The sequence below is a fragment of the Lutra lutra genome, chromosome 2, assembly GCF_902655055.1.
Source record: "Lutra lutra chromosome 2, mLutLut1.2, whole genome shotgun sequence".
Lineage (NCBI taxonomy): Eukaryota > Metazoa > Chordata > Mammalia > Carnivora > Mustelidae > Lutra > Lutra lutra.
The window spans coordinates 142,620,805-142,636,788 of record NC_062279.1 but is presented as its reverse complement, the minus strand read 5'-3'; the positions used below and the strand labels follow the sequence as shown (position 1 = coordinate 142,636,788).

The window sequence follows — 15,984 nt, the reverse complement described above, 5'->3', positions numbered from 1 at the left end:
AAGGTGCATTTCAAAAAACCAATGGCTTAAGCTAAGTGAAAAGTCTTCTCTTCGTGTGTGTGTGTGTGTGTGTGTGTTTAGTTCTATACAATTTTATCAGCTGTGCATGTTTATGGATCCCCCACAGACACCGAACATTTCTATCACCACAAGGGCTTCTCCTAGAGCCACAGCCACACCCCTCCCCTCCTCTCTACCCACCACACTCTCCCTAACCCTGGCGACCTCTCATCTAGTCCTCCTTTCCTAAAACCCCATGATTTCAAAAATGTTACATATTAAAGAGTTTGCACCTTTCAAGAGTGGCTATTTTCACTGGCATGACTTCCTTAGAAGTCACCTAAATTGTGGCAGGTGTCTGGAGCTGAACAGTATACTTGTCGGAGTCCAGCTGCCAGGTCAAATAATGATTGCACACTCTGTTCTACAAGAACTGCTGGACTGTTTTTCCAATGTAGACATACCCCTTCTGTATGCACACCAGCAATGATTAAGTGACTGACCCAGTTTCGTCCATGCCAGCATTTGGTGCTGTCAAAGTGATCGTTTAGAAACATTAAATCAGATCACCTGTTTCACTACACAAGTATGCATCTGGGCAGAATAAAGTCCTTATTGCATTGGTGCACAAAGCCCCATTTGGCTGACCTTCACCTCTAATCTCCCACCACTCTAACCTCATCTCCTATTTCTGCCCTTCATTTTGCTCAGCCGCTGGCCTCCTTACTATTCCTCAAATACTCAGTTCTCTTTGTCTCCCTGAACCTCTTTTCCGAGATACCCAAACGGTTTGCTCCCTCCACTCTGCTCCAGCAGAGCCTTCTCGGTACACTTGGGCCCTACATAAAATTGCACACCTCTTCTCCCCCTTACTGTTTTGTTTTCTCATCATATTCGCCACCATTGGTCTTGCTCACTGCTGTAACCCAGGGCCCAGAAAACGGTCTGGTGTAAAACCAGCACTTGGCTGACGGGCTCCTCCCAGGTCATCAAGCCCAGTCCCCGCTTAAGTCCCCACTCCCCCTAGGAGCTCTTCCAGCCCACTGCGGCTCATGTGTCAGGGTTACAACCCACTTTGGGGCTGCACAAATGCTTGATGGCCCTGGGACAGAGAAGTGACACTGCGTCAGTAATGCCCTTACACAAGCAGCCCAAGTCTTCCCTCCCACATGCTGATGGCACTGCTAGCTACAGAGCCCGGCCATCCCCAGTGTGGCTCTTCAAACTTCAGGGTGCACACAGATTGCTGGCAGGACTTGTCAAAATGCAGACTCTGATTCAGTACATCCCAGGTAGGGGAAAGGGTCTGTACTCCTCATAAGCTCGCAAGCAACAGCGAAGTCTGGCACGAACAGCAAGGATCTACAGCAGATCATCTCTCTGACCCACACTCCAGCACCTGAGCTGAGTCAACTCAGCACGCTGACCACTGTCTTACGCAGTGTTTTGTTTTTCCTTCTTGTCTGAATAAGACCAATGTCTTGAGGCTGGACGGACCACTCCAAGGTAGTTTAGCAGATGGCTGGCTCACTTTTGGGAACTAGAGGCAGCAGGAGTGGGGACTCTCTTAGGTGGAGAGAATATGTCAGCAGGCTATTTGAAAGTCAGGACAACGCAAAACCTCTGCCTTTATAGTTCCAAGTCCTTTTATTTTTTTTTTTTAAGGTTTTATTTATTTATTTGACAGAGATCACAAGTAGGCAGAGAAGCAGGCAGAGAGAGATAGGAGGAAGCAGACTCTCCGCCGAGCAGAGAGCCCGATGCGGGGCTCGATCCCAGGACCCTGGGATCATGACCTGAGCCGAAGGCAGAGGCTTTAACCCACTGAGCCACCCAGGCGCCCCTCCAAGTCCTTTTAAGAAAGAAAAATTCTTGTCCATGAACTGTCACTGAATTATACACCTTAAAATGCTTCATTTTATGTTATGTGAATTTCACCTCCAAATAAACAAACAAACAGGAAATTCTACACTACTAGACAGCAATTAGCAAAAATTACATGTGCGGCTATGGAACAATGTCTACGATATTACTGCTCTTGGAGAAATTCAGGGTAATCTCAGTCATGCAAACAAAAAGAGACATGTTTAAATATTTAAATATGCATTAAAAATCAGAGAAGACAAAAAGAAGTTTAATAATTGTCATTTTTAGGGAATGAGACTAGGATAGATCTGTGCTGTTTGAAAATGTTTTACGATATATATACGTGTAACTTTTATAATTTTTTAAACTAGTTAATAGAAAGTAACTAGACGGGGCACCTGGGTGGCCTCAGCCTTCCTGTTTGCTCCCATTTGCAAGCTAAGATATGTTTTCACATCTTTAAATGGTTGATAATAATAATAGTTCGTGACATATGAAAATTACATGAAATTCAAATTTCAATGTCATCAATAAAGTGTTACTGGAACACAGCCACACTCATCCATGTACGTATTGCCTCTGGCTGCTTTAATTCTACCACGGCACAGGTGAGTAGTTGTGAGAGACACTGTGCCCACAAAGCCTAAAAATGGCCCCCCCTCTGACTCTTTACATAAAAACTTTGCCAATGTACATGAATCAGAAGACTTGACATAGTTAAGGTGCTAATCCCAAAATCAATCTACAAATTCAATGCCATCCCTACCATAATCCTAGCTGGCATCTTTGTAGAATCTGACAATCTGATCTTATAACCATATAGAAACTCACAGGGCCCACAATAGCCAAAACTATCTTAAAAAAGAACAAAGTTGGAAGACTCAAATTTCATGACTTGAAATTGTGATTTAAAAAAAAAAAAAAAAACAAAACAAAACAGGGGCACCTGAGTGGCTCAGTGGGTTAAAGCCTCTGGCTTTGGCTCAGTTCATGGTCCCAGGTTCCTGGGATTGAGCCCTGCATCGGGTTCTCTGCTCAGCGGAGAGCCTGCTTCCTCCCCACTCTCTGCCTACTTGTGATCTCCATCAAATAAATAAATAAAACCTTTATAAATAAATAAATAAAACCTTTATAAATAAACAAACAAACAAACAAACAAACCAACCAAACACAACTGTGGTCATCAAGACTGTACTTGTATTGGTAGACCAAATGAAAGTCCAGGGACACCTGGATGTCTCAGTCAATTAAGCGTCTGACTTCAGCTCAGGTCATGATCCCAGGGTCCTGAGATCCAGCCTCTCATCAGGCTCCCTGCTCCTCAGGAAGTCTGTTTCTCCACCTGCCTCTGCTGCACCCTCCCCCCAGCCCCCTGCTTGTGCTCTCCTGCTCACTCACACTCTCTCTGTCAAATAAATAAATAAAATCTTAAAAAAAAAAAAAAAAAAAAAAGAACTGAAAGTCCAGAAATAAATGCATACACTTACAGGCTATGCATTTTTAACAAGTGTTCCCATACAATCCAATGGGGAAAGAAACATCTTATTGATGAAAGTGCTGGGATAGCTGGGCAGCCGCACACCAAGGAATGATGGTCCCTGACCTCACACCATATATAAGTTACCTCAAAATGGATCCAATGTAAATGTAACACTCTAAAACTCTTTCAAGAAAACACAGGAATAATACATCTCTATGACCTTGAATTAGGCAAGTTTCATAGCTCTTACTCTTAAGGTACAGCAACCAAAGACAAAAATGAAACTGGACTTCATCAAAATTGAAAACTTTTGATCTTTCAAAGGGCACTACCAAGAAAATGAAGAGAGAATCCACAGAAAGGAAGAATGTTTCAAAAATCACATATCTCATAAGTGTCCAGAATACATAAAAAATGGTTTCAATTCCACAATAAAAAGACAAATTACTCAACTTTTAAAAAATGGGCAAGAATGAGGACAGGGCTTACAAACTAAGTGTAAGACTGGGGCACTTGGGTGGCTCAGTCAGTAGAGCGCACGACTCTTGAACTTAGGGTTGAAGTTAGGGCCCCGCATTGTGTGTAGGGAAGGGCGGGGGAGAGGGAAAAGAAAGGAAGTTAGAAAGGAAGGGGTCACGTCCCTCATCTCATTCAGCCTCCTTACACAGACTCACCTGGTCTTAGAATGAACTCCCACCTGTGTGAGCCACCACAGCAGGGGTTCCTGTTATTAACAGCTGAATATATCCTGACTGACTAAGAACTCAAACCTCAGCTAAATCACCTCGCACTTAGCAGAGAGGAACAAGTCCCGTCAGTTCTACCTTCAAATTCAGTCACGTTTCACCTCGCCACTGACAGCATCACCACAGAAGCCTGGACCACCATCTCTCGCCAGGCCACTTCCATAGCTTCCCAACTGGCTTCCTGCTCCTTCACTCCATTCTCAACCAGTATTCACTGTAAAATGGAACTCAAATCCTGCCCTTCCTCCCCCCATTCCTTCCTCTAGGATAAACACTGATGTCTTTAATCCACCTACAAGGTGGGTGGCGCTCATCTGGGATGCTGCTCCCACTCCCTCTGGGACCCTACCCCCTACTGAGAGTCTCCCACTCACTAATTCAACCAACCGAGCCAACCTCTCCTTAGTATTCCTCAAACAGGGGGCCTTGAGACCTGTTTCCCTGCCGGGAACGCCCTCCTCCAGACACCTTCACGACTCTGTCTTTGACCCCCTCCAGGTGTTGACTCAAAAGCCACAATCTCAGTGGCTCTTTCCCTGGACACCCTATCTAAAATGTCAACACCTTATCAACGCTGACATTTCCCACTTTCTTTTCCTGCTTTGCTGCTCCTCCTTCATTTACCACTCTCTCATAAACCCATGTTCTACTTTTCCATCTTGTTTACTGTCTATGTTCCTCCCTGAAATGAAAACTTCAGAAGGCAAGAGGCTTATCTGTTGAGGCTGCAACCCTGCAGCTATGACCACAGAGGCATTCCTTAGATGTTCAATAAACATCTCCGATGAATGAAGAATTAAAGTCAGGTGGAAACCAGGTGGGACTCTGAAGGACGGTAAGAAAGTACCAAATGCAAATGTCAATTGCCTCATAATTCCAGTTAGGACCGTCCCCGCTCCTGGCACCCCCATGCAGGCCAACCCTGCTGAGACGGTAGCCAGTCCACCCCGGCACCCCTGCACCCTCCATGCTGAGCAGCGAGCAGGCACTCAGACACTTCAACTGAAGCCCACACACGGCTGTGACACTGCAGCTCCACACAACAGAGCAGAACCATAAAAATAGAACAGACACTTAAATTGTTTTTGGACAATTCCTACTTTGGCGAATGGATTTTTCAGCTGAAGCACCTGAAGAGAAATGCCAAAATCCAAACTCGCAAGCAGAGTTTGTTATTCAAATTAATGAACACTTGCTTTCTCAAAGGCAAAGTGTCTACAAATATATTTATGCATTTTATTTAAAATAACTACAATTAGGCCAATGTAGTTGATTTCAGAGCATGCTAAGAAGCTTTAGAGGTTACTATTCTGAAATATTTCTGTTCTAAATAACTTAAAACCTGTCTCCATATGTGCATGGTTTGTACCTGTAAGGATACACAAGGAGGAAGGAGAATAGTGCTTGCCTCTGGGGACAGAGTTAGGTACTCAGGAGAATGGAGTGGGAGAGAGACATTTTAATTATTACCTTTTTGTAATTTTAGAATTTGCATCATGGGAGTGTACTACTTACATGAAAATAATAGATTATACTTTTAAAATAAGTCAATCACATAATACCTTAAAATAAGTTAATAAAACAGCATCTATCCACTTTTGTCAAGGCAGCTTGAGAAAGAAACATCTTTATAGCCATATTTTGAAGATAAGCAAATTCAGGTTCTGTCAAATCATCATAAGAAACCGATGGCGGGGCGCCTGGGTGGCTCAGTTGGTTAAGCATCTGCCCTGGGCTCAGGTCATGATCCTGGGGTCCTGGGCTCGCATCTGGCTCCCAGCTCTGCGGAAAGCCAGCTTCTCCCTCTGCCCCTCCCCCTGCTTGTGCTCTCTCTCCTGATCTTTCTCTCTCAAATAAATAAATGAAATCTTTTTTTTTTTTTAAGATTTTATTTATTATTTATTTGACAGAGAGAGATCACAAGTAGACAGAGAGGCAGGCAGGCAGAGAGAGAGAGAGAGAAAGAGAGAGAGAGGGAAGCAGGCTCCCTGTCGAGCAGAGAGCCCAATGCGGGACTCGATCCCAGGACCCCGAGATCATGACCTGAGCCGAAGGCAGCGGCTTAACCCACTGAGCCACCCAGGCGCCCCAATAAATGAAATCTTTAAAAAAAATGTTTTTCTCTAAGCACCCAAACAGGTTTTTCACCTCTTAGAAGAAAAATTAATTTATTTATAAATTTTATTTCTAATTTAGATAAGTCAACATTGCTCCCCAAATTCTCATCTTCTATTTAAACTCTCAGGACATAGCAAGGATCACATCAGAAACATAACGAGTAAGAAAATACTACTAAAAATGAGAGGGATGGGCACCTGGGTGGCTCAGTCATTAAGCGTCTGCCTTCCGCTCAGGTCATGATCTTAGGGTCCTGGGATGGAGCCCCTCCCTGCTCGGCGGGAAGACTGCTTCTCCCTCTACCGCTCCCACTCCCCATGCCTGTGTTCCCTCTCTCGCTGCCCCTCTCTCTCTCTCTGTCAAATAAATAAAATCTTTTTTAAAAATCTTAAATAAATAGATAAATATAAGAGGGAGCTTCTTAAAGGGGCTGCCCCTTGAACACTGTCCTCATTAAATGCCGCCTTGTGCACATCCAGATGGAGGATGCAAAGCCCCAAGGGGAGAGAAAGGCCTCGCGGAGACTTCGGAGGTAAAGCACGTGGGTTCTGCTGGAAGGTATGGTCTCCAGGCCCAAGCAGCAGACCCCTAGCTTTCAAACAGTAGCAGGCCGTGTCCAAAGAAGAAAAGAGGAGCCGCCCATGGGGGCCGCAGGCAAGCTGGACCACAGCGCTGGTGTAATGCGCATCCTCATCCCGGCAGCAATTAACCTCTCCTTCGGCAACGGCTGGTTTGTACGTCCAGCTGAAGACAGGCAAGAAACTAAACGCCGACTCCTCCTAATATTCAAGTCAATTTTATTCTCTCTCACGTCTTAATAACGACCTCCTAAGCAGCTCCCCACTTACTTGGCTCCCACTACTCAAGGGCCTGCAGACCATCTGGAGCTGAGACAGCGGGTCTCTTCCCGACTCTACCCGTGCGATTCCCGGACTAGCCGACACGCCTCGAGAATGCGGGAAGCCAGCTTCGAGGTACCCGCGGCGCCAAGAGCCCCCTGGACCGGAATCCCGCTGGGCCGGGACCGCAGTCTGCCATCCCCGCCCCCGGCGGCCTCCAGGCATGATGTCATCACCCCCTCCCAGCTCCCCGGCTCCCAAGCCCGGCTGGTCGCGAGGTGTCCGGGACCTTAGCGCCCCTCCCTCGCGGGGACGCCGAGAGGGAAGGGAAGTGGCGGTCTCGGCTCACGACACAGCTCGGTCCTCGCAAATACACAGCAGCTAGTTCCTCCCCTAACTTCGCACGCCGGGAGAGGCGGGGGTCCGTGCCCGTCTGCGGACCCGGACAGGGCCCCGACACGGGGTTAAGGGCGACGGTGCGCGCCGAGTCCGGGGGCCGCGGGGTCGGGAACTGCAGCAGGCCGGTACTCACGGTCGGTGCAGTGGCTCCTCGGCCACGGCCGGGCCGGGGGGCGGCGGGGGCGGCGGGGGCGGCGGCGGCTGCGGCTGAGGCGGCGGCGGCTGCGCCTGCGGCGGCGGCTGAGAAGGCTGAGGTGGCGGCGGCGGAGGCTGCTGCTGCTGCTGCTGTTGCTGCTGGAAGGACTTGAGGGATTCGAAGGCCTTCATGAGCTTCTCCAGGGTCGCCATGGCGGCCTCCCGCCCCGCGGGGACAGACCCCGAGCCCTCGAGCCGACCCGCGGCGCCGCTTAGCAGCGCGGCAATGAATGGGGTTCGACGCCGCCAACAGGAGCGGAACCGAGGCGCCCAGCCATCTTGGACCCGTCCCGGCAGCCCCCGCGGCCGTGCGTCCCTCGACGCTGCGCCGGCGGGGCGGGGGCAGGCCAGCAGGATTGACAGCCAGTGGCGGCGACCTCTGCCAATGGCTGGCCGAGGCGCCGGCCTGCCCCCCGCTCCGCCTGCTGGCCTCCCAGGGCAGCCGGGCTGCTGAGATCACAGCACCACTCTCGGGTCGGGGCGGGCCGAGGGCGGGGGACGGGGTAGGGGGCGGAGCGGAGGGTGGGAGGCGGGGATGGGGTGCGGCAGGGAAACACTAACGGCGGGAGAGGCGGGGCGCGGCGAGGCGAAGGACCGGGCGCAGCAGGGGGCGCGGCTGGGCAGAAGGCGGGATGGGGGCGGGGCGGAGAAAACCCCTGCGGCGGGAGGGGCTGAGCAGAGGACGGGGGCGGGGCAGAGGGCACGGCGAGAGGGGCGGGGCGCGGCGGGGCAGGGGCGGGGAAAAGGGGGGTGGGTGGAGAGGGCGGGGCGCGGCGGAGGTGGGAGGCGGGGCAGGGGGGCGCGGCGGCGAAAAACCCCTGCGGGGAAAAAAAAAATTAAAAAAAAAAAAAAAAAACCTGCGGGGGAAGGGGCTGGGCAGAGGACGGGGGCGGGGCAGAGTCGGGGCGCTGCGGGGCAGAAGGCGGGGCGGGAGCAGGCCAAGAGGCGGGGTGCGGCAGGGGGCGGGCGGGGAAGCACCTGCCCCGGGAGGCGCGGGGCAGAGGCCGGAGGCGGGGCACGTCGGGGAAGGTCGCCCCTGCGCAGGTACCCTTGTCGCCTCTGCCTGGGGTCGCAGGGAGGACGGGCGGTGGGCTGGGAGCAGGAGACCCCCAGCAAGGCGCGCGCTGAGGGAGGGACTCAGCTGTGCGGGGAGGAAGGGCAGAGTGCGTGAGCCGGATCCAGCTCGAGGGTGCGCGTCGGGGAGGCAGGGAGCCCAGGCGCCGCCCCTCGCTGAGCCTGCCTGCGGAGGGCAAGGAAGGGCCTAGGGCAGGCACGGGACCAAAACCTGCGGGTCAGTACCTGCTGCCCGCAGAGGCTGTGGCTGGCGCACAGCCTTGACCCGAAAGGCGCCACCCACAAGAACCACTGCCCGACCCTAACGGGCTGTCCTTCAGAGAGAGGACTCCCCCCCCCCCGCCCCCTGCCGCAGAGGTCTGTAGGGCACTTCCTGCTTAGGGTGGGGCAGGCCCGGGCGAAGGGTCCAGGACTTCAGAGCCTCACCCCCTGGAGGGGAGGTCAGTAAGCCAGCAGAAGACCAGAGAGGACAGTCGGTCATCGAGGGGCTGCTGACCCGCCTGCCAGGTAGGGAGTGGGTGGGCCGCAGAGAGAGCTGCTGTGGTGGTGGCGGGGGGGGGGGGGGGGGGGTGGTGTGCAGGTGATGAACACGGTATGAACCTTCAGGATTCCGCTCAGGGCACCCCTCTTCTCCGTGCCCACAAGCCACAGCTCTACCTTCTCTCACTGTGGTCAGTTGTCCCAGGCAGTGGGATAAAGGGAAGCCCGGCAGCACCACAGAAGCATTGCCCCTGAGGGGATAGCGATGGGGCCCCCTTCAGGAAAGGTACATCAGAGAATATGCCACCGGCCTCAGCCTCGAGGTCCCTGTTCCCTGACACCTTGGGGACAGCAGGCCGCAGTGTCCGGGCTCCAGGCTGACACGACAGCCTGGTGATCCCTGATACTGATGCTATTTGTGCCCTCGGATAGTCCCCTCCACTTGAGTGTGGCCTGATCCTGGTCCCTTGCTTGTAACCAACTAAGTAAGGCCGAAGTGGCGCTCCTTGGATTGGCTTACAAAAGATGGAGTCTTCCATCTTGCTGGCTGCCACTTTCTTGGCCTGTACACATTCATGAAGCAAAAGCTGCCATGTCTGTGTTGCAGAGGCCCACATGGCCAACAGTCAGTGAGAAACGGGGGGCTTTCAGTCCAAAAGTGCACAAGGAATGGATTCCTGCCAATACTATGTGTTTGGAGTGGATCCTGTCCGGGTCTAGTTTCTGGGTGAGCAGGGCTGTACCTGACTGCAGGCTTTGCAGTGGCGCTATGCCTGGAGTCCTGACCCGCAGCAGCTGTGGTCGGCTGCGGTGCTGTGTGTTGATAAGCCAGGAGGTGGCTGGATACACAGCAAAGGGTTAAGTTTGCTGGGGCTGCTCATAACAAAGCTGAATGGACCGGGCTGGTGACTGCCAGATCTTCCCACCATGAAGGCCTTGGTGGTGGAGGCTGGAAGTCTAAGATCAGTCCTGGAGGCTGGAAGTCTAAGATCCAGGCGTGGGCAGGGTGATTCTGTGCAGCCCTCTCTCCCTGCCTATAGACAGCTGTCTTCTCCCCTGTCCTCACATAGTCTATGTGTGTTTGGGTCCTGATCCCTTCTTCCTGTAAGAACACACACAGGCCATATTGGATGAGGGCCTCCTCTGAAGACCTCATTTTATCTTGATCACCTCTGTATAAAGGCCCCATCTCCAAATACAGTCATAATCCAAGATGCTGACACCTCCTGACAGGACACACCTGGGTGAGGATGGTCGCTGGCTACAGCAACACTGGGAACAAAAACGTGGAAACAACTGAAGGAGCGACTACATGAATCAAGGTACACCCACATGACGGGAAACTATGCAGTCATTCCGATCCTGTTTGAGGAGAGCGCTCATGACACAAAGGTGTGCAATGCATGAGCAGACTGCCATGGATGGCAGGACCCCCCCCCCCCCCGTTTTTATTTTTTTAAAGAATGATAAAAACAACCCACACATACATGGAAAAGGGATCTGGTCATTAAGTCTATAACAGTGACTCTCTGTGAACAAGGAAATTATAGGTGATTTATATCTTAATCCTTATGCTTTTCTGTATTTTTCAAGTCTTCTGCAACAAAATTGTTACTGTTTGAGGGGGGGGATGTAAAAGGATAGGTTTGAGTGGGGAGCTAGAAATGAAAGCTGAGCAACACACCTGTGGTGATCCTGCAGAGGGAGAGGGGAGGTTTTTTTTTTTAATTTTATTTATTTATTTGACAGAGAGAGAGAGATCACAAGCAGGCAGAGAGGCAGGAAGAGCGGGGGATCGGGGGGAAGCAGGCTCCCCACTGAGCAGAGAGCCCGATGTGGGGCTCAATCCCAGGATCCTGAGATCATGACCTGAGCCAAAGGCAGGGGCATAACCCATTGAGCCACCTAGGCGCCCCAAGAGGGAGATGTTTAAAGTTCCCAGCAGCCCCCACAGATGGGGTACTGCAGCTGGGGGCAGGCACCCACTCTGAACCCCAAAGTAGGTAGGAGCCCGTGGGGCATGAGGCAGAGACACAGGGAACAAGGCGAGTGGGCCGGGAGCCCCCAAGGGTGCCTTTGTGGCTCCTGCCTGTCTCCCCCCAAGCTTCTTCCAGTTGAGAGTGTCATCGCTGTGTATTTTAATTCTATGTAAGTACACACGCATACCGCAGAGGACACAGACACAATCATGGCTGGTTTGCACAATCCACATTTGTTCAAATCAACTCCCGTATTTACCCTTTTTCTTACTCTTCCTTCCCTCCTACATGGCCAGTCTTCCCTCTGGGCTCATTTTCCTCTGCCAGGAAAATACTATATGGAGTTGCTTTTAGTGGACCTTTTATTGCTGAAATCTCTGTTTCAGTTTTTCAGAAAAAAATCTTTATTTTGTCTTCATTCTCAGTGGATTTTTGGTTGGGTATAGAATCTGAGGTTGGCAGATACTTTTCTGCGGCAGATCAAAGATTTGGATTTCACTGTCTTCTGCTTTTCGTTCTGGCTGTTGAGAAGTCAGTTGTTGTTTAAAGGTCACTCCTCTGAGCGTGATGTGTCTTTTTTGCTCCTCTGTCTGCATTTAGCATATTATCGCAGTCTTTGGCTCTCTGTACTTGCACTGTCCCATGTCTCAGTGTGTACGGAGAGACGAGCCTGCCTCTTGACGGTGACCCCGGGGATCCCGGTCAATCTGTGACGTAGCAGTAGGCTGCCCAGCAGGAAGGGCTTGAAAGTCTGGCTGATACCCATTCTGGAATTTCTGGAATGCTTGATCCCTCGTGAGAGATGTCTGGGACCAGGATGTTCTTTTCAGCAGCCCAGAGCCACTGCCCAGAGCCTAAACTCAGCCAGCACTGGACATATAGCCAGGTGCTCCCTGTTCCCTTCAAGTCCCTGCAGACACTCACCATGACAGGGAGCATAGCCCCACACTTTGGCTACATGTGGCTATCAAGCATTTGAAAGGTAATAATTCTGCATTAAGATGTGCTGTTAAGTGTAAAATACATACCCGATTTCAAATAACTTCATACAAAACAATGTAAAGCATCTCATTCTGTGTATACTGATGGCATGTAGAGATAATATTTGGGTATATTGCGTTAAACACAAGATGACTCAAAGCAGTTTATTTTTACTTTCTAAAGATGACATATGCGAGTCGCATATTTTATGGGATGGCTGTGGTGTGTGAGGTCAGCTAGAATCCACCTGGCCCTTTAGGAAGGAGGCCTCACAGGTGGGGCTTGTCCTGGAGTCCATTGTCCTCGGGGGGCTGGGTTTGGTCACTCAGTAAAGGGGGTGACTGCCAGATCTCCCCACCATGAAGGCACGTTTTCCTCCATAATTAATAAGTCCTTGGTGGTGGTTCCCTACAGTTCCCTGGACCTCTGATAATGTCCTGCCACCTGGAAGCCTTCCACCCATGGGTCTGGCATCCCTGGTTGACCCCAGCCTGAGTCATCTTTCAGGCTGGGAGTTAAGAAGTGGTGTCTCTTGCAACTCCCTTGTTTCTTCTGCCCTAAGCTCCTCACACTTCTCTCTGAGGAAGAGCTCTACTCCCCCATATCACATCCATCCATTCCCTTCCTTTTCTCCTCTGAATCTTAAAAATTATACATCATAACCAGTTTCATCAGAATTCTTTTGTTGAAGCTCAAATTGTCCGCAGTTCAACAGAAGCCCCTTCAGGGTAGCTCCTGTGTCCCTTTGCCACATCCCATCATTCCTTGAGCACTTTCTTGTTTTATGTCACAGCAAGATGCTCCCAGCCCATCCTCCCCTCCTCAAACCTGGAATCAGCCACTTCTCTAAGAAGCCCTAACTCCTCAGAGGGGAGAGTGGCCTTTAGAAGCCAAGAACTGGGAGCCAGGTGTGCTCATCACTGTGGGGGCGTCATTGCTTCTGGGCCCATCAGAGAACAGAGTGGGGGAATTAGGAGCTTATATTCCAATTCATTCTTATTGTATTAAAATACACAGAACAATTTTAGCCATTCCTAAGTGGACAGTTCGGTGGCTATAGATACACATTAATTCAAATTTATACTACAGAACTCTTGATGTCTTTAAAATGCATCTTTCAAAGAATGTAAAGTCAGAGTATCTCTCATTTTCTCTCTGATCCTGTTTCCTTCTAGTTTATTTCATTTTTGTCCTTGGCTGATTTCATTCCTCTTATCTCTGCCCCCTTACTATGCTCTTGGTTATAGGCTCTCGGGACCCTGGTAATTTAGTATCCATGAATGAGATGAAGATCTTCTTCAGGATTTTCTTTGGTTCACTTAACTGTCCATTACTCAGATAATTAGGATTAGATGAGATCAAGAGGATGGACCCCCACGACTGGGTCAAGAGAGACCTTGCTTCCCCTCTCTGCTCTCAGCCATGTAAGGACAAAACTGTGGGAAACACATTTCTGTTGTTTATAAGCTGCCAGGTTCAGGGTGTTCTGCTACAGCAGCCCAGACGGACTTAAGACAGGGCCCTGGTTCTTCATGACCTTATAACTAAACTAAGAACATCGTTAAGTTACGATCATGTCTTCGATTTCCTGCTAAAAGCTCTAGCCTGGGGAGGAGGGTCAGGAAGACTTCTTGAAGGTACCTGTCTGGCATTGACTGCTGTGTTAATAAGCAAGGTCTACATGGGGTGTCATACTCCTTCTGCTAGGATAGCTCTGTTCTTTCCTGAGCAAAACCTCTGACATCCAGTTGTCCCGTTATTAGATGATCAACATTGGAAATTCCGCGTCCTATTTAAAACCGTGCCTTCAGGAGCTGCCGGGCCATGACACAGAACAAGCAGACCCACCCCCAGGGCACAGAGTGGGCTCTCCAATGGGCTCCCACTCCCACAGAGAAGGGGAAGAAATGCGTCCTGATGATAAAGAAGAGTGTTCAGAGAACTTCAGTTAAATACTCAGCTACCTGTAGTTAAGAGGAATAACACACGGCTGGGCGCCTGGGTGGCTCAGTGGGTTAAAGCCTCTGCGTTCAGCTCAGGTCATGATCTCAGGGTCCTGGGATCAACCTGCATCAGGCGCTCTGCTCAGCTGGGAACCTGCTTCCTCCTCTCTGACTGCCTCTCTGCCTACTTGTTATCTCTGTCTGTCAAGTAAATTAAAAAAAAAAAAAAGAAAGAAAGAAGAAAGAAAGAAAGAAAGAAAGAAAGAAAGAAAGAAAGAATGAATAACACATGGAAGTCAAAGAGAAAGGGGCCAGAGCCTGGTTGAGCAGAAGGCCTCGGAGATGGGCTCAATTTAGAGTCGGGATATAAGAGAAGGGAATCTTAAGACTTCAGAGAATGAGTTAAAGGGAAATCTTTCTCACTCCACATGCCTTGCTCCCTAGACAGGAAACCACAGACCCAGGAGGGGAGGCGGCACGCGATCCCATGCTGTGTTTGGATCCCTGCGTCCTAACCTTGACGATGCAGCTGAGGTGAGTGCTCACAGCAAGTTTTGAGTCAGCAAAGTCAAGAACAGCACACTTGAGGTTCAGTAGGAGCCTAAGAGGGCAAGCAAAGCTAGAGAGCGTGCTCACGGGGACTGGTAAGGACACATGGAAACAGGACTTCCAAAAACTGCTAGTTATGACAAATCCTGAATTACTTTCCTGAAGAATAACTTGGCAGCACCCATCAAAAGATGTAAGGACGCAAACCACCTGACTTAGCATGGCCTTAGGAGGGCTGCTCTGGGGACGACATTATTAGATAGGCATTCAAAGATGGAGGCCCAAAAATGTAACTGAAGCAATGTTAATATCGAAAAGATGTAACAACGTCGACGTCCAACAACAAGGCAGTGGTAAAAGCCTTTGTACCTTGTGTATTAGAACAATGCCAAGGAGCCATTAGAAATGACACATTCAGGAAGACGTGGGGAAACGAGAAGCTTGCCCTGTGTTGGGAGTGCAAGCTGCTGCAGCCGCTCTGGGGAACAGTATGGCATTTCCTCAAATAACTAAAAATGGAACTCCCGTACGACCCAGCAATTCCACTTCTGGGTCTTTACCTGAGAGAACTGGAAGCAGGGTCTGAAAGAGGTATTGCTATACTGCATACAGCAGCATGACTCACGACAGCTGAGGGCCCGTCAGCAGATGAACAGATGAGACACAGCAGGGTCCATCCACATGGCAGAATGTGGGCCAGCCTTTAACAGGAAGGGGATCCTGATGCCTGCTAGAACACGGAGGAACCTTGGGGACATTACGCTGTGTGAAATAAGCCAGTCACGGAAGAACAAATACTATATGATTCCATTTATAGAAGGTTCCTGGGGGAAGTCCAATTCAGAGAGACAGAAAGGAGATGGTGGGCACCAGGGGCCTGGGGGAGAATGGACAGTTAGTGTTCAGGGAGGACAGAGTGTCAGATTCATAAGATGACAGATGGTGGGGACAGCTGCACTGCCACATCAATGTACTTAATGCCACTGAACTGGACGCTTAACAATGTTAAAAGGGTAAATTTTATGTATATTTTACCACAGGAAAAAGAAAGAAAAAGAAACTTTGTTTCTAATGAAACTCTTCACCAAGACAAAAATCTAGCTTTTGGTGAAACTAACAGGGAGCTGTTAGACATTTTTGGTAGGAGAGGAAATTTTTTAAATTTTTCAGAAGGGTAGGGGCGCCTGGGTGGTTCAGTGGGTTAAGCCTCTGCCTTTGGCTCAGGTCATAATCTCAGGGTCCTGGGATCGAGCCCTGCATCGGGCTCTCTGCTCAGTGGGGAGCCTGCTTCCCCCTCTCTCTTCTTCCCTCCCTCTCTGCCTACTGCTCTGCCTA

At 50.1% G+C, this 15,984-nt stretch overlaps 1 protein-coding gene and 1 long non-coding RNA gene across 2 annotated transcripts in view; one reads left to right on the top strand and one right to left on the bottom strand.

The window, feature by feature from the left end:
* HTT (huntingtin) overlaps positions 1-7,964 on the bottom strand; it is a 142,895-nt gene extending 134,931 nt beyond the window's left edge. Inside the window, 1 exon segment of the mRNA XM_047718723.1 lies at positions 7,582-7,964. Within this exon segment, the coding sequence (XP_047574679.1) occupies positions 7,582-7,796 (215 nt within the window). The 5' untranslated portion in view covers positions 7,797-7,964.
* Positions 7,965-10,213: 2,249 nt separating this feature from the next.
* On the top strand, positions 10,214-14,635 carry LOC125093490 (uncharacterized). Its single transcript, XR_007125261.1, has 2 exons — positions 10,214-10,519; positions 14,545-14,635. It is a non-coding gene; the product is annotated as an uncharacterized LOC125093490 (long non-coding RNA).
* The last annotated feature ends 1,349 nt before the right edge of the window (positions 14,636-15,984 follow it).